Source organism: Chrysemys picta, chromosome 12 (assembly GCF_011386835.1).
Source record: "Chrysemys picta bellii isolate R12L10 chromosome 12, ASM1138683v2, whole genome shotgun sequence".
Taxonomy (NCBI): domain Eukaryota; kingdom Metazoa; phylum Chordata; order Testudines; family Emydidae; genus Chrysemys; species Chrysemys picta.
In genome coordinates, this window is record NC_088802.1 from 35,363,435 (window position 1) to 35,382,613 (window position 19,179).

Below are 19,179 nucleotides of genomic sequence, written 5' to 3' on the forward strand. Positions count from 1 at the left end.
GGCTGTCCTTGTGCTTCAGGGCAGGGGACAGCAACTCACAAAGTTCCAGGAAAGTTCCCTTATGCATGCGAAAGTTTCGCAGCCACTGTGATTCATCCCAGACCTGCAGCACTATGCGGTCCCACCAGTCCATGCTTGTTTCCTGGGCCCAGAATTACCGTTCCACAGCATCAACATGACCCATTGCCACCATGATGTCCACGGCGCGGGGTCCCGTGCTTTGCGAGAGGTCTGTGCCACTCTCAGACTTAATGTCCTGACCGCGCTGCCATAGCCTCCTCGCCCGATTTCTCAGCATCTGCCTCTGAAAAAGGTGGATGATAAGCTGCGAGGTGTTGACAACGGCCATAACTGCAGCGATTGTCGCAGCGGGCACCATGCTCGCAGTGCTGTGGCGTCCGCGCTGTCACTCACCAGAAAAGTACACGAACTGATTGCCCGACAGCACTTTCAGGGAGGGAGGGCGGGAGTGACGGTTGAATGACGACAGTTACCCAAAACCACCCTCGACACATTTTTTTCCCCAGCAGGCATTGGGGGCTCGACCCAGAATTCCAATGGGCAGCGGGGACTGCGGGAACTGTGGGATAGCTGCCCACAGTGCACCACTTCCAATGTCGACGCTTGCCCCGTTAGTGTGGACTCACAAAGTTGAATTACTGTTCTTAGTGTGGATACACACGTTCGACTTTGTAATATTGGTTCCACTAATTCGATTTAAGTAAAATCGAACTACTCTCGTAGTGTAGACGTACCCTTACAGTGTAAGCTCTTTGGGTCTGGGGCAGTCTTTTTGTTATGTCTGTACAGTGCCTAGAGCAATAGGATCCCATCCCTGGTGGAGGCCTCAGTGTGTTTCCACAATACAAATAAATGATACCATCCTTATAACAAACAAACACACATCAAAAGGATTTAGAAGACAAAACTAATTCCCCAGGTGGGTTGCACAGATTCCTCATAAGAAAGCTTTCCTTTCATTGTACCAGGTAGACCTGCCATATGAAAGTAGGGCAAGTAAACCAGCACTCTTAAAAAGTAGAACATTGGACTGTCCTGTCTTAGAAGAGGCAAAAAGTGGTGGCTTTGCTGAAAAGTAGGCCAATCCTACTAAACATAGGGTCTCTGCTTACTGTATCAGAGGGATAGGAGCCAGGTCAAATGGGAAATAAAATAAGGGCATAACTGGATAATTCTGGACATTTTCATTTACAAACATTAGTTTTGCTTGACAATGAGGAAAAAAAGTGCCAAGGAATATATACTCTTGACTCTAAACCACACAGATCAGCAAAGCTGCTGGCAACTTTCAGAATTCCTAAGTGACACTATGGGTGAATTGGTTAGCAGCAGCTATATAAATATTTGATCGTAGCATTACTCTTTCAGAAGAAATCTAAAAATACAGAAAAATAAGCAGCATGTACACATTTCTCCATTTAGAGCTTGATTGCCATGTATCTCCAAAAACCAGAGAAAGAGAGCAGCAAGTTGGCTCCTGTCACCCCAGGGTGCAGGAGGGGAAGCCTGGTCCCTCCAGGCAGGGTTGCAGCCCTGGGAGCCTGCTGGTCTCTGGGGACTGCACCCTAGATGCCCAGGTTGTGTCCATGGGGGATGAGGTTCACTGTAGAGTCATGACCTCTGCCCTGAGCCGTACAGGGTGCTTTCGGGTCACGACCTTTGCCCTCCTACATCCCCCCACTGCTCCTCTCCTCTGGGCCCAAACTGTGGCTCTGCGCATGTGCAGCCTTCGGCACGGGGGAGGGAGTGGGGGATGGTGCGCAGGCGCGGTTTCTATAGCGCCGGGTGTACACAGCCGCCGGCTGAGGGGAGCGGGCGGCAGCGCCATGGCGGGGGAGCCGGGACCCCAGAGTGACGCGCTGTGCGAGCTGGAGCTGCAGGCGGTCATCGGCTTCAACGGTACCGCGCCGCGGCCGCTGCGGGGTGACCCTGGTGCCAGGGCGTCTCCGTGAGGGGCTGGGTTGGGGGGCTTGAAGGGATCTAGTGGGGAGGGCTGCATTGGGGGCTGGGTTGGGGGTCCTGATGGAGGTTTGGGGGGGGATCTAGTGGGGTCTGGGGAGGGCTGTATTGGGGTGTGGGTTTGGGGCCCTGATGCGGGGCTGGGGAAGATCTAGTGTGGAGGGCTGTATGAGGGGGCTGGGTTGGGGGTCCTGATGGAGGGGCTGGGTTGGGGAGATCTAGTGGGGAGGGCTGTATTGGGGGCTGGGTTGCGGGGGGGAATCTAGTGGGGAGGGTTGGGTTTGGTGGGGGGCAGGGTTGGGGGACCTGACCTCATCTCATGATCTATTTCAATCTCTGATAAAAGGCCCCTCCCCCATTCTTGGGAAGTGGTGACCTGCCTCTGTGGGTTCAGTGTGTTTGAGGGCTAACTTGGGGTCCCATGCACACCCTGTTGCTCCCCTCCTGCCAGGCCCTCTCTCTGGACCCTGCCACTCATTTTAACTTACTAAAAACATCTCTGCCTGGCAGAATTTCCTGCAGAGCAATGAAGTCACCCTCTTCCCATCTGGCCTCACCTAGCCCACCCACCTCAGCCTCTCATTCTGTCACCCATATTGGCCTGTTTTTTCTTTGTCATCACTCTTTGTCTTGGGTCTTGATTTTGTAATCTCAAGGCAGGGATGCATCTCTTGCACCTGTCAGTACAGTGGCACACCTGCCTGCTATGCTACATCAACAGTAACATCTGGACTAGGCTGTGATCCCAGTGAAGTTTATGTTGGTTTCCAGAGGGATGGTCTTAGTTTTGAAATCCTGAGATCCAAAGGTTCAAATCCAAAGGTTCAAATCTAGTTCTTGGCCTTGTCTGTGTTCTGTATGGGCCTGAGGTGGATGCAACAGAATTCATGCACTTTACTGTGCATCTCCCGGTGAGAATTTTAAAACTAAGCTTCCATGTGTGTGCTCTGCTTGGATGTTAAAATCCCAAAGCATTTATCATAAGAGTAGGGGGTTTGCCCTAGCTTCTTGTCCAAAACCTCCTCTCCCAACATTGTTGCACGGTGTGCCAGTTATCTTCTAGGCTGCCCAGCTCCGTGCTCCAGAGGTGGATGCACTTTGATATTGGTGAAGGGATATTACGTTTCCAGAACTCCTTTCATGGACGTTTACAAACTATAGTTATTCAGGGATCCCTTTGCCGGCCCCAAAATGCATGTATGTACCTCAGACGCATGAAGAACATGGATAAGGCCAAGAACTGGATTTGAACTTTTGGTTCCATGGATTTAAAGGAAGAGCAAAGGAGAGAGTGTGTGATGGAGCGAGAAACATGGGGAAATATTAAAAGGGAGTGAGAGTAGAAAAAGGGAGGTGATAATTGAATGTGGGAGAGGGAATACATGAAGAAGAGAGGGAACAAAGGGGTCGATGGAATCGATCAATTAATTGTACTTATCTGGCTCCCCTCATCAAAGCATCTGAGCACCTCACAATCTTTAATGTATTTATCCTACTAACACCCCTGTGAGGCAGAGCAGTGCTATTATCCCCATTTTGCAGATGGGAAACTGAGGCACAGACAGCCTAAGTGAGTTGCCCAAGGTCACAAGGAAATCTGACAGAGCAGGGAATTGGACCCAGGTCTCCCAAGACTCATAGACTCTAAGGTCAGAAGGGACCATTATGATCATCTAGTCTGACCTCCCGCATGATGTGGGCCACAAAAGCTGACCCACCCACTCCTGGAAGAATTCTCTCCCTTGACTCAGCTGTTGAAGTCCCCAAATCATGATTTAAAGACTTCAAATTGCTGAGAATCCTCCAGCAAGCGATCCCTGCCCCATACTGCGGAGGAAGGCGAAAAGCCTCCAGGGCCTCTGCCAATCTACCCTGGAGGAAAATTCCTTCCCGACCCCAAATATGGCGATTAGCTGAACCCCGAGCATGCAGGCAAGATTCTCTAGCCAGACCCTCTGGAAAAAGTTCTCTGTAGTAATTTTTAATATCCCATCATTGACCATTGTTACTAATTACCAGCGATGGCACATTATTGACCTATTGACTAAAATCACTTTATCCCATCAAAACAGCCCCTCCATAAACTTATCAAGCTTAATCTTAAAGCCAGAGAGGTCTTTCGCCCCCACTGGTTCCCTCGGAAGGCTGTTCCAAAACTTCACCCCTCTGATGGTTAGAAACCTTCGTCTAATTTCAAGCCTAAACTTCCCGACGGCCAGTTTATATCCATTTGTTCTCATGTCCACATTAGTACTGAGCTGAAATAATTCCTCTCCCTCCCTGGAATTTATCCCTCTGATATATTTATAGAGAGCAATCATATCCCCCCTCAGCCTTCTTTTGGTTAAGGTAAACAAACAGAGCTCCTCAAGTCTCCTTTCATACAACAGATTTTCCATTCCTCGGATCATCCTAGTGGCCCTTCTCTGTACCCGTTCCAGTTTGATTTCATCCTTTTTAAACATCGGAGACCAGAACTGCACACAGTACTCCAAATGAGGTCTCACCAGTGCCTTGTATAACGGAACCAGCACCTCCTTATCCCTACTAGAAATACCTCGCCTAATGCATCCCAAGACCGCATTAGCTTTTTTCACGGCCACATCACATTGCCGACTCAGTCATCCTGCGATCAACCAGGACTCCGAGGTCCTTCTCCTCTTCCATTACTTCCAACTAGGGTGACCAGACAGCAAATGTGAAAAATCGGGATGGGGGTGGGGGTAATAGGAACCTATATAAGAAAAAGACCCAAAAATCGGGACTGTCCCTATAAAATCGGGACATCTGGTCACCCTACTTCCAACTGATGCGCCCCCAGCTTATAACTAAAATTCTTGTTAGTCATCCCTAAATGCATAACCTTACACTTCTCACTATTAAATTTCATCCTATTACTATTACTCCAGTTTACAAGGTCATCCAAATCTCCCTGCAGGATATCCCTATCCTCTGAATTGGCAATACCTCCCAACTTTGTGTCGTCCACAAACTTTATCAGCCCACTCCTACATTTGGTTCCGAGGTCAGTAATGAATAGATTAAATAAAATTGGATCCAAAACCGAACCTTGAGGAACTCCACTGGTAACCTCCCTCCAACCTGACAGTTCACCTTTCAGTATGACCCGCTGCAGTCTCCCCTTTAACCAGTTCTTTATCCACCTCTGGATTTTCATATCAATCCCCATCTTTTCCAATTTAACCAATACTTCCTCATGCGGTACTGTATCAAACGCTTTACTGAAATCGAGGTATATTAGATCCACCGCATTTCCTTTATCTAAATAATCTGTTACTTTCTCAAAGAAGGAGATCAGGTTGGTTTGGCACGATCTACATTTCGTAAATCCGTGTTGTAATTTGTCCCAATTGGCATTGACCTCAAGGTCCTTAACTACTTTCTCCTTCAAAATTTTTTCCAAGACCTTGCATATTACAGATGTTAAACTAACAGGCCTGTAGTTACCCGGGTCATATTTTTTTCCCGTCTTGAAAATAGGAACCACACTAGCTATTTTCCAGTCAAATGGTACCACCCCCGAGTTTACAGTTTCATTAAAAATTATCGCTAACAGGCTTGCAATTTCTCGCGCCAGTTCCTTTAATATACTCGGATGAAGATCATCCGGTCCACCCGATTTAGTCCCGTTAAGCTGTTCGAGTTTGGCTTCTACCTCAGATACAGTAATGTCAATCCCCACTCCTTTATTCCCATCCGTCTCCCTTCCACTATTCCTCAGCCTTTCATTAGCCTCATTAAATACCGATGCAAAATATTCATTTAGATATTGTGCCATGCCTAAATTATCCTTAATCTCCACTCCATCTTCAGTCTTAAGCGGTCCCACTTCTTTCTTTGTTTTCTTCCTATTTATATGGCTATAAAAGCTCTTACTATTGGTTTTAATTCCCCTCGCAAGGTCCAACTCTACACAGCTTTTGGCTTTTCTCACTCCATCTCTACATGCTCTGACCTCAATAAGGTAGGTTTCTTTGCTGATCCCTCCCATCTTCCACTCCCTGTACGCTTTCTGTTTTTTCTTAATGACCCCTCTGAGACGCTTGCTCATCCAGCTCGGTTTAAATCTCCTGCCTACGAACCGTTTTCCCTTTCTCGGGATACAGGCCTCCAACAGCTCCTGCAACTTGAACTTGAAATAATCCCAGGCGCCTTCCGCCTTTAGATCCCTAAATATGTTAGTCCAATCCACTTCCCTAACTAGTCCCCTTAATTTATTAAAGTTAGCCCTTTTGAAATCGTAAACCTTAGTCTCCGATTTAATTCTGTTAATCTTTCCATTTAGTTTAAACTGAATTAGCTCATGATCACTCGAGCCAAGGTTGTCCCCTATAACCATTTCCTCAACAAGGTCCTCACTACTCACCAAAACCAAATCTAAAATGGCATCCCCCCTTGTCGGTTCAGCGACTACTTGATGAAGGAATTCATCAGCTATCACGTCTAGGAAAATCTGAGCCCTATTATTGTTACTAACCTTTATTCCCCAATCTATATCTGGGAAGTTAAAGTCTCCCATGATTACACAGTTCCTATTAGTATTTACTTCCCTAAAAATGTTAAAGAGTTCTCTGTTCATATCCAGGCTAGATCCTGGCGGTCTATAGCACACCCCAAGCACTATCCCAGGGGAGGCTCTAGTAGTTTTTTTACCTAATGTGAGTATTGCCCAGACAGACTCCGTCTTATCCATTCCATCACTTATTATTTCTTTACAGTTTACCTCATTATTGACATACAATGCTACTCCCCCACCTTTACCTTTGATCCGGTCTTTCCTAAACAGCACGTACCCTTCCATACCTGTACTCCAGTCATGACTACCATTCCACCACATTTCAGTTATTCCTATGATATCCGGTTTCATTTCTCGGACTAGGAGCTCCAATTCCTCCATTTTGTTACCTAGGCTTCTCGCATTGGTGTATAAAAACATTTTAATTTATGCCGTTTGGCCTCTCTCACATTCGTTATCCCATTTGGTATGGACACCATACTGCTAGTATGACCTATTAGTCTAGTATCCATCCCACCCCTCCTCCTTATGTCTAATCTCTTCTCCCCGGCTATATCTGTTCTTATCTCATTGTCCTCCCTCTCAATGTTATAATCTGGTGTGGAGATTAACTGGACATCTCCCAACCGTCTCCCCCAAATTCCTAGTTTAAAGCTCTTTTGATGAGATGAGCTAGCCTCCCTCCCAGAAGTCTATTTCCTTCCCTACTCAGGTGAAGTCCGTCCCTTGAGAACAGTTTTCTGTCCCCGAAAGCCTCCCAGTGGCCATACATCCCAAAGCCCTCTTTATAGCACCACTCCTTTAGCCAAGTATTTATCATCACAATCCTGTCACCCCTTTGCTGCCCTTCTCTAGGAACAGGCAGAATCCCACTGAAGATGATCTGAGCCTCGATTTCCTTAAGCGTCTTCCCCAGCCTGGCATAATCTCCCTTGATTCTCTCTAGCGAGAACCTAGCCGGGTCATTCGTACCTATGTGAAGGATGATCAAGGGGTTCTTACCTGCTCCTTTTAGGATCCTTTTCAGCCGCAGATCCACATCTCGTATCTTAGCGCCCGGTAGACAGCACACCCTTCTGTTCTCTGGGTCTGCCCTGGTCACAGGCCTATCTAACCTCCTAAGTAAGGAGTCCCCAATCACGTAAACCTGCCTTTGCCTGGTGACAGTGTGCTCTACTAATCTATTCCCTGTTCCCTCTAGTTGCAACCCCTGTCCATTCCTATTTTCCCTTATACTCCCCCTTATGCCATCCTGTATCCTCCCGGGGCCCAGATTTGGTGCTGTCTCCATCAATTCCTCCCCTCTTTCTATGGGACTAGCCACTCTTCTCTTTTTCCTCCCCCTCCCCCCTTCAGTTACCACCTGCTGCACCCCTTCCTCGTTTTCCAAACACCCAAACCTGTTCCTGAGCTCTATTTCTCCTTCACTGGCCCTCCTTTTCCTTGGCCTGCTTCTCACAGTCACATGCTTCCACTGCCCTTGTTCTCCCCCCGGCATTCCCCCCTCACAGGTCTTTGTCCCTGCTTCCACCTGTACCCCCGAGCATTCCCCTTCAGCCCCTCCTTGCCTTTGCTCCATCAGCTGCTTGAACTCCCTTCTAAACTCTATCAGGGTATCTACCTGCATCTCCAAACCTCGGATCTTTTCTTCCAGCAGCTCTATTAGGCGGCATTTCATGCACACATACCTCTGTTCAGGCACTGCCGCTCAGACCATGTACATACCGCAGCTGCTGCATGCAATCATCTGCATTGTGTCCCCCACTGCTTGGCTCATGGCCACTGTTGTCTGAGCCCGCCTACTCAGCTGTGCCCTCTGCACCTGGGGACACACAGCACACAGGGCACCGTGCCCTCCCCTTCCACCTCCTCCAATGGAACTCCTACTCAAACTCCCCTGTTAGCAGCCCTGTTCGCTACTCGCAGCTGTGCCGCTGCCTGGCTGGGTGGCCGCTTTTATAGGCCCGCTCCTCAGCCAAGCTCCGCCCCCTAATCAGGGCTCAGCTGCCCGCCCAGCAGGCTGCCCCTACAGGCCTCTACACATACAAACACTACAAAGACAGACGCAAATACAGGTACCTTCTCCTCCAATGGAACTCCCACTCAAACTCCCCTGTTAGCAGCCCTGTTCGCTGCCTTCTGTGCCGCTGCTCACTAACCACTGGGCCAGCCTTCCTCCCTCTGGGATGAGGATGAGACTGTGCTCATAGATTATAAACCTGAGCTCTGGCAGCCATGCCACACATAAGAAAAAAATGTAGCGGGACCGTTGATCATGCTTCCCTAATTTAGAGGTTAAAGAATAACTCTCTTCTGAAAATTATACTTTGGCCAAACGCAAGTTGTGTTTAGTCAGACATACATTGTTGGGCTCAATACAGGTGTAATTGGGTGTAATTTAAGAGCCTGTGATATGATAATCTAATGGTCCCTTCTGGCCTTAAAATCTGTGAATCTCTGAATTCTCTCTCTTACTCCCTTTCTGTTGTAGGGCATATACCTTTTGGTCTGATCTGCCACCCTGATCGGGAGCACTTTGTCTATCCTCTGGGATGTACCGTAATTATTCAAGGCTTGAACAATAACACACAAGCTTTCCTGCACGGGCACACTAACAATGTCTCCTGTATTGCTGTGTCTCGGAGTGGATGTTACGTAGCTTCTGGACAGGTCACTTTCATGGGCTTCAAGGTGAGTAATATTTTTTAAGTGATTATTTTAACCTTTGGGGGATTGAATAATGACTTTGGGGTGAGTATCAAACTGAAATCTTCCTCCTCAGAGGACTGATCTTGTAGTCCGTAGTCTTGCATGTAATTCTGTTGACTTAGTAGCATAAAGCCTGTGAGTAAAGGCTATAGCAGCAGGCCCTGTTATTTTTAACTACATCAGTATAGGATAACTGATTCAGAGCTGAGCTTTTGGCAGTGGGAGTTGTTTTTTTAAAGAATAATTGAAGCTTTTGTTTTGAGGGGAAAAATGCTAGAAGAGGAAAAGCATTTCAGGGGACTGGGAGGCATGTACTCTTAGATCTCCCTCTGAACTGCTATGTGACCTTAAGCAAGTCCAAAATGAATCATAGAATATCAGGGTTGGAAGGGACCTCAGGAGGTCATCTAGTCCAACCCCCTGCTCAAACCAGGACCTAATCCCAACTAAATCATCCCAGCCAGGGTTTTGTCAAGCCTGACCTTAAAAACCTCTAAGGAAGGATATTCCACCACCTCCCTAGGTAACCCATTCCAGTGCTTCACCACCCTCCTAGTGAAAACGTTTTTCCTAATAGCCAGCCTAAACCTCCCGCACTGCAACCTGAGACCATTACTCCTTGTTCTGTCATCTGGTACCACTGAGAACAGTCTAGATCCATCCTTTTTGGAATCCCCTTTCAGGTAGTTGAAAGCAGCTATCAAATCCCCCCTCATTCTTCTCTTCTGCAGACTAAACAATCCCAGTTCCCTCAGCCTCTCCTCATAACTCATGTGCTCCAGCCCCCTAATCATTTGTATTGCCCTCCACTGGACTCTTTCCAATTTTTCCACATCCTTCTTGTAATGTGGGGCCCAAAACTGGACACAGTACTCCAGGTGAGGCCTCACCAATGTCGAATAGAGGGGAACGATCACGTCCCTCGATCTGCTGGCAATGCCCCTTCTTATACAGCCCAAAATGCCATTAGCCTTCTTGGCAACAAGGGCACACTGTCAACTCATATCCAGCTTCTCATCCACTGAACCCCTAGGTCCTTTTCTGCAGAACTGCTGCCTAGCCACTCGGTCCCTAGTCTGTAACAGTGAATGGGATTCTTCCGTCCTAAGTGCAGGACTCTGCACTTGTCCTTGTTGAACCTCATCAGGTTTCTTTTGGCCCAATCCTCTAATTTGTCTAGGTCCCTCTGTATCCTATCCCTACCCTCCAGCGTATCTACCAGTCCTCCCAGTTTAGTGTCATCTGCAAACTTGGCAGTCCACGCCATCCTCCAGATCATTAATGAAGATATTGAAGAAAACCGGCCCCAGGACCGACCCTTGGGGCACTTCGCTTGAAACCGGCTGCCAACTATACATGGAGCCGTTGATCATGGCTAAATGCCTAAGTCCCATTTTCAAAAGTTACTTAGGTGTCCACGTCCCATTAGGTTGCTAAATGTATCGATCACTTTTGAAAATGGGACTTGGGCTCCAGAGTCACTTAGATGCTTTTGAGAATCCCACTGGGTGCATAACTGCATGTTTAGACACCCAAGATCTTTGAAAATCTGACCCTTCTTTGCCTTCTTCATGGGAATGAATGAATTAATTACTCTTTGTAGGGCACTCTAAGATCCTTATACGAAAGGGGCAGTAGTACCTTGCAGTATTTTAAAATGTCCAGTTTTGGACCTCTCAATCTTGTACATTGTCCCTTGTTGTTCTTTTGGCCCTGATGTTACATTGACTCTAAAATGAAACACAGTCTCAAACTGGGAAGTCCTTCTTTACTTTTGGGTTGTCTCTTAGACCAGATCTACACAGTTACTTTCACCAGTATCATGATGTCAATCAAGGATATGAAAAGGTGAGTGCCGCCCAATATAGCTGGGCTGACAGAAGCACCTAGTATAGGTGGAGCTATCCCAGCAAAGCTGCCCTTTTGCCAGTATAGTTTATTTTGCTCCTGGGGGGTGGCTTTACTATAGTGGTACAAAGGGCAGCTTTGCTGGTATAATATGCCACTGTTCCTATACTGGTAAAGCACTCCTAGTGTAGACATGGCCTTAGTGTGGCTAATCTGAAGAGTATTCATACAAATGGAGTCCTGGGCTGGAAAGAAGCCTAACTTAGAAGCACCTTTTGCACCTAAGAACCTGAGGAAATTCTAACTAATGTTCTTTGGACCCCAGGCAGATATAATTTTGTGGGACTACAAGAAGAGAGAGCTGCTTGCTCGGCTGTCACTTCACAAGGGGAAAGTTGAAAAACTGGCGTTCTCTCCAAATGAACTTTACTTGGTGTCACTGGGAGGCCAGGACGATGGCAGGTAACAAGATTCAAAATTTAATCTCTCTCCTCCCCTATCAAAGAAGTCACATAAGCAGAGGGCTAGGTTAAAAGGAAACTTCCTGTGTCTGAGGACCAAATAAATGAAGGCAAAAATGCTGTTGGCAGCTTCCTCTCCTGCTATTGTGAGTTTGATTCCCAGCACAGCCCACAGTGCAGAGGGGAGTCGAAGCTGGTATACTATTCACCTTCTCTCATATACAGTGTAATTCACACTCCTTTAGATGCAGGCCCCTGACACATCAGCTCTGAATCTTACTGCCTGAATTTTAGGGAATCTGTTTGACTTAACGTATGGACATGAAGAAGATATACATCACATCAACGTAGGTTCACCTTTGAATTTGGCCAAAAGAGACTGTCAGGAGCACACTCACCTTCTCGTCCCTCAAGACAGAATTATTTGCCAGTCACATTCCCATGCAATGAGAGGTGCTGGCAGCTGTGGGTTTCTCTGCACATGGCTTCTATCCTTGTCAGTCATTGGATGGGGCCTTTACACCCAGTCATAAATGCAAGGAAAAACATTCATGCCTTTAATGATGAGGTTCTCTGCGGAGCTATGCAATGGATTGAAAGCATAGGTCTTCTCATGGGAGTTGTATGTCTAAAACTGTGCATCTCTCTGCAGATATCCCCATCATTGAGTTCTGCCCTGGGCCGTGTTACAGCCCATCTAGTTTTTATTTGAAATATGCTGTTTATATTGTATGGTAAACTGAGCACACAAATAACAGAGGGAGTCTTGAATACATGCAGGGCAATATATAATATTTTTAAACTGTGAGTCAATTGAGAAGAAATGAAAGTGAAGTAATACTATTGTAGCACAGATGAGAAAAAGACGTAGGGCCCAATCCTACAAACATTTATTATTGTGTGTAGTGCTTACTATCAGGAGCAGCCCCGTTGACCTCAATCAGGACTACTGCCCTGGTGCTTACTGAGTGTTTGCGTGGTTGGGCCCTATTTCAGGCAAGTTCTGTGTTGCTCTGACACTGTACCTGATTCCTGACTTGCATCGTCTCTGCTGCTCCACTCCTGGCCAGTCGAAAGCCAAAGATGTGAAATGGTATGGTGTCTTTTGGTGGGCATCACAGTTTCAGGGTAACTGCACCTGTATTTCCCCCTCCGTGGTCCCTTGAGGACACCCTCTTAAAGGTTTCCAGCTTTCAGCCATCACCTCTCCTAGGCAGAGACCCATGTGTCACTCCCTTCTGACCAGGGTTTTTAAGGCTGCACATCTCCATGATTTATACTGTCATATCGCCAACAAGCCAGGCTGCCTAAAAGACCAGCGTCTGCATTTTGCCTGCTCTCCGAGGGCTCTGACTAGTGTATGGCCAGCCGTTACAAGTTACAACACAGCTCCTTCTTAGCAGTTACCTTTATTCTTAAGGTGAAAGCATTACAGAGAAAACATATTAAAACAATAAAAGAAACTACACACTTGCTAAAAAGCTTATCAGCGGTCACCTCAACTCCAACCTAGAGGCTTTGGCAGGTTTTAGTCCTTCAAAACCCACGACTGGGTTTTCCCCATGATTACAAGTTCATTTGTCTTAGAACCAGAATGCTGATCTTGAGTCAGTTTAAGCTTGGGCTGTTTATCCAAAAGTCCTTTCTTTGTATGTTGGTATCTGGAGAATCTAGTTTGAACCAGAATATGCGAGCATCCCCAGGAGGTGGTACCTGTCTGGAGGTGTTATAACCTGAGTGATTTGCCTTAATCTTCCCCTGCTGTTTTCTGTTTTCACTTCCTGGAGGAGCTGTGGTAATCCTCCCTCTGTGGCGTTCATACAGTGCCTGGCCAACGGTGATACTTAACCCATTCATACACTTAATACAATATGGTCTCCAAAAGATATTGCAGGAAGTTGTCCTATCTGTCACAATGGGGACAGGATGAGATCCATCAGATCAGTTTCTACTGATGACCTAAGACGTGATTAAAATCTTGGCCAACAGGAGTTAAAAGGCTAGTGCACAAACCCACTAAGCTGCTTTATGAACAAGGGACATGAATTGCAATTCTATATATCTATGTACAAAAAGTGTGGGTGAACGTTTTCTCTGCAAAGTGGCCCCAAGCCTGGATTCATCTAGCAACATGTTTGGGAAGATAGCTTCACTCTATTGATTGGTGACATTTTCTTATGATTTAAACAAGTTGAAACTATTTTTTTAAACCCTTCTTTCCCTGCAGCGTGGTTGTATGGAGCATAGCTAAGAGAGATGCCATCTGCGGCAGCCCTGCTTCAGCCCGTAGTGCTGGAAATGCTACCGTCCTGGCGTTCTCCAACTGCAGAGATGAGGCGTTCATTAGTGCTGGAAAGTAAGGAGGTCTTGTCTAGCCGATAGTAGAGAACTGTTGAGGGGGGTGAGGGGGGGAACTCACAAAGCTATTTCCTTCTACAAAGACTGTTTACCTAGATGGAAGGAAAGTTAAGCAATGTGGAGTGTTAACGCTTTTTCCTATCACTGTCAAGGGGCCTATGAATATCCATCAGCTTGTCCCTTACAGGCATTTCTGCTTGTTCCACACAAAGAGTGTTTTCAAAGCAGTGCACAGGGAACTGCGTGCATCAGTTCTGTTACTGATGGCAGGGGTTTGTATTCAGCACTCCCCATGCAGCAGTTAAAATATTTGCTTCCTAATGTTTACCCGAGAAGAGCAGTTGATAAATGGCTCTGAACAATGGCATGTTAACGGAGGAGCAGTGACAGCTCAGAGATTGCTGGATTTTTTTCTTTCCTGCATATCACAGCCAGTGAGGGTATCACCCCGTACGGTATAAGAGAGCTCTTTGATGCAAAACAGTCATATTTCCACAATTAAATATATTATTACTTGTATATGGCTTGCTTTTTAAAGATGCTGGGGATCTGCAGCTGCCATTGAAATCAATGGGAATTTTGGGTGCTTCTGAAAATGATGGCAATGGCACTCCAAGTGTGCTAGACAGAACATGGGAAAGAGAAGGTCCCTGCTTGAAGTTCTCTCAGCTTAGATTTAGACATAGCACTACAAGTGATAACCAACGAAGGCAGATTGAGGAGATGACAGACCAGTCTGTCCACACATCTTGTTGGTTCTGATGGGTTTTTCAATTAGAAATTAGAATTGGGTTTTTAAAATGTAGTGAGCACTAAATGCTCAGGGACCAAAGCGTGCGAGATGAGGGGGAGATAGTACAGGAGTGGAGTGACATGAAGGGACTCGAGGATAGTGGTCGGATGGGGGTAGGGAAGAGGTGAGAAAAAGCTGCAATTCCTTTTCAGTGGCACTGTGCTGTTTTATCATTGTAAGCAGGGCCGACTCCATAGTTTTTGCTGCCCCAAGCAAAAAAGCAAAAAAAAAAAAGCCGCGATCAGGAACTCTAATGCCGCCACTTCATTCTTCGGCGGCAATTTGGCGGCCGATCCTTCCCTCTGACACGGACTGAGGGACCCGCCCCCGAATTGCCACCGAAGAGCCGGATGTGCCGTCCCCTTCCAGGGGCCGCCCCAAGCACCTGCTTGCTGGGCTGGTGCCTGGAGCCAGCCCTGATTGTAAGTACTTCCAGCTCTGGTTCTACAGCCCCATCCAGCTCTTCGGTTATACTCTCCACAAGGAGGTCGAAACAGAGAAGCAAACTGCTCACTGTGACATATCTGTAGACCCTCGTGCTCTCTGCTTGTTACAGTGCCGTGGTGGTAGAACAGTTCTGATTGACATCCTCATTTTTTTTCTTCAATTATGTAGTGGTCCTATGATCTGATCATAAGATAGTTCATAGACTCCTAGGCCAGAAGGGTCCACTGCGATCATCTGGTCTGACTTACTATATAACACAGGCCATAGAACTCCCCCCACCCCAATTCCTAGAGCAATATCTTTTAGAAAAACATCCAGTCTTGATTTTAAAATTGCCAGTGATGGAGAATCCACCACAACGCTTGGTAAATTGTTCCAATAGTTAATTACCTTCCCTATTAAAAATGTACACTTTATTTCCTGTCTGAATTTGTCTAGCTTCAATTTCCAGCCATTGAATTGTGCTCTACTAGCTTGAAAGCCCATTGTCAAATATTTCTTCCCCATGTAGATTCTTATAGACTATAATCCTATCGCCCCTTAACCTTCTCTTTGTTAAGCTAAATCAATTGAGTTCCTGGAGTCTATCACTATAAAGCACGTTTTCTAATCCTTTAATCATTCTCATGGCTCTTCTCTGAACCCTCTCCAATTTATCAACAACATTTTTGATTTGTGGACACTAGAACAGGAGACAGTATTCCAGCAGCGGTTGCACTAGTGCCAAACACAGAGATAAAATAACTTCTCCGCTTCTACTTGAGAGTCCCCTGTTTATGCATCCCAGGATCACAATAGCCCTTTTGGCCACGCGAGCTCCTGTTCATCTGATTATCCACCACCCTGCCCAAATCTTTTTCAGAGTCCCTGCTTCCCTGTAGGTATGGCCTCCATTCTTTGTTCCTAGGTGTATATGTGACTCGCACACCTTCTGGGTATGGTGTTCTGTCCCATCTAGTGCAGGGGGTCAAACTGGGGGTCGGGACCCCTTAGGGGGTCACAAGGTTATTACATGGGGGGTCGCGAGCTGCCAGCCTCCACCCCAAACCCCCGTTCGCCTCCAGCATTTATAGTGGTGTTAAATATATAAAAAAGTGTTTTTAATTTATAAGGGGGGGTTGCACTCAAAGGCTTCCTATGTGAAAGGGATCACCAGAACAAAAGTTAGAACTACTGATCTAGTGGCACTGAGGCCACTGAGCGAGTTAAAATGAGTCTGCTCTACGGCCTTAGCTAACAGGCTGTTGGCTTTTAGCTCGTGCTGTAGAGGTTCATGCACTAAGCTCCAGAGATCCCAGGTTCAAGCCCACCGGCTGACGACTGGAGTCTGTCAGCGTAACATATACATGTAACCGTATTAAAACACACATTGGTTGTTTGTGCCCAGCTTACCAAGCAATCTAGATTGCTCAGTGTAAGTGACCTATCCTCTTATTTATTTACCACTGCCCCAATTTTTGTGTCATCTGCAAACTTTATCAGTGGTGATTTTAAGTTTTCTTCCAGGTCATTGATAAAAATAGCATAGGGCCAGGAACCAATTCCTGTGGGACCCCACTGGAAACAGACTTGCTCAATGATGATTCCTCATAGAAGGAATGATGCAGGAGTCCTGTGCAAAAAATAGTAGGTTTGCATGTAATTAAAGACCGTATCATAATGCATCAGCACAAAAGGACTGAATTAAGGTTCATGGGCATCTTTCATTCTGGCATTTCCTAACTTTTGAGTGTTTGAGTTTTCAACTTGAATGTTCTTTTAATGTAGTTTTTTTTATGGGTAATAAATAATATGGTGGCTCCTGTGTTGCTAGTGAAGTTACAGTACTAGAAAATAGTCTTGGATGCCCTGGACAGTCCCTTTCCTGTTCTTCTCAGAAATAACCTGAGCCATTGGGGCCCCACAGTGCATGTCTCTCTGAGTAATGGCAGGTGTCTAGGTCGTTACATGTTCCCGAAGAGCATAGTTTATACTTCTACCAGATAAGTCAACATGGGTGTAAGTGGTGCAGTAGAAGTTACCAAGAACCTACCTTATAAAAAGGACAGGTTCCTTTTTTGCCTCTCTAAAATTGTACTTTTTTCCTTTCTATATTAAGAAGATGAGGGATCCCAGACAGAACATACTAAATGTCCTTTTTGAACACTGCTGTATTAGAAGGTCTCAGAGACTCCTGCATATATAAATTTGATTATGATGTATGTTCTTTTGCTACAGTGGGACTATTAGAGTATGGGAACTAGATCTACCAAATCGGAAAATCCGGCCAACAGAATGCCAAACAGGGTCACTGAAAAGAGTAATCACAAGTATTATGGTAAGTATTCTTCTGTGGAAACTATATAGCTAAGCAGACTTATGGGTGATCAAGACTATTTGTAATAATGTAGCAGGCTGTGTCCTGTAGCATTTTTCTCTTAGGAATCCCTTTTCTGCTTATGAATGTTAACAAGATTTAGTTAGGAAAATGTCTTAACTTTCAACAGAGCTCTGGAACATTTTGAGTGTATTTGAACATAAACTTTACCCTGGGCAATATGCTGAAGTAAAGCCACTCATACACCACAATCATGGGCATGGAATAAATGTCTAGATAGATAGATGACCTGATCTTGATCTCTGTATTTAAACCTTCCCTCAGATGGCAGAAGATGATAGTTACTTCTATGTTGGCACTTCCAGTGGTGATATCCTGAAACTGAATATGAAAAGCAAACTAATGAGTGACTATGGACCTGTGAAGGAGAAGTTCAGCCTGGTGAGTGGAATCCCTCTGGGGTTGTTTCTAAGTAACTTTTGCTAACCCCAACTTCTCATGTAGCTTTTCTCCTGCCTCCCATTCTCCTCCTCTCTTTGTTAGTAACTGACATGGGGGCATTTCCCCCTCCTTCTAAGAGAACCTCCCTGAAGCCAATTCAGAAACTAATCCCAGTTCTGTGCCATTAGTTCCTTTTGAATGGTGTAGTTGACCCTGAGCCCAAAGACTGAGTTCACTGGCTCAGCTTTGTTCAGCTTCATCTGGCCCAGCATCTGCTCTCTCCCGGTGTATTCTAGAAGCTGGGTTTTATCCATAGCTCAGGGTCTTCAGCATACTTCCCCTGAGATGATGTTAGCAGCAGCACTCTGCCTGTCCTGCTAACTGGCAAAATTGGGGGAAAGAGAGAAAAATAACTCTCCCACAAGCACGGTGTCCGCATCCCCACACCTCTCCCCTGGCCTAATAGGGAAAAGGAGAGACTATATCCCTTGTCCTCATCAGATAGAACAAGCACATTCTTTTATCCACTCAGTTTCTAGCAACCTCCCGGAAGTGGAGGTAGAAGACCCCTTTCTCTGCCCTCAGAAATCAGCTCCGGATTACTGTGTGGTGGGAGGAGACTCCAGGGATAATGGGGAGGAACTATTCTAGAGAAGAGTGCTGTAGAAAATGTCTATCAGTAAATGGTGAAATGGGAACAGAGGCTGGCTTAAATCTTCTCCACTCACTTCCGTTGCCAGGATGGGGCAGGACCCTGTTGGGGGCGGGTATGATGTAATAGGGCTAGTAGTGCTGCCTACTATTGAGGTTGCCCAACATTTCCCAGCATAAGACCTTGTTTTCAGTGACTTATAATTTGCCAGGCTTTAACCATTTGGGCTGAAATTTTCCATGCTGCATTTCATCTGCCTCACATTGAATTTTTTTTTTTTTTTTTTTTTTTTTTTTTTTTGGAAAATTTCAGCCAAAATGGTTCAGCTGTTTCTGGGAACAAAGCTGTGGGAAACTATGTTGTTTTGCCCAGGTTAAAAAATTCTAGTGATCTTTTTCTCAAATGCTCTAGTGCCCCCATGCTATGGAGCAGGTACTTGAAATTTGGTAGGTGTGTGGCCTTTGTATCAGGGATTTGCCTTTTGCTATTCCCATGAAAATCTGCCCAAATTTGTCCAATTTATAAGCCTTTGAAAAATTACACTTCACACATGCTCAGTAGAGACTTGCTAGATCTTAACAGCTAAAATCTTGGAAGATTCCATCCTCACTGAGCATGTTTGAGCTTTTCACAGCT

General features: G+C 45.9%; 1 protein-coding gene across 1 annotated transcript in view; it reads left to right on the plus strand.

Moving 5' to 3' along the window:
• The first annotated feature begins 1,762 nt into the window (after positions 1-1,762).
• Positions 1,763-19,179, plus strand: part of CFAP52 (cilia and flagella associated protein 52) — a 35,316-nt gene continuing 17,899 nt past the window's right edge. Inside the window, exons 1-6 of the mRNA XM_005297629.5 lie at positions 1,763-1,920; positions 9,009-9,208; positions 11,400-11,536; positions 13,763-13,891; positions 17,351-17,450; positions 17,775-17,891. Coding sequence (XP_005297686.1) covers positions 1,848-1,920; positions 9,009-9,208; positions 11,400-11,536; positions 13,763-13,891; positions 17,351-17,450; positions 17,775-17,891 — 756 coding nt within the window. The 5' untranslated portion in view covers positions 1,763-1,847. The remainder of the gene's footprint in view (positions 1,921-9,008; positions 9,209-11,399; positions 11,537-13,762; positions 13,892-17,350; positions 17,451-17,774; positions 17,892-19,179) is intronic.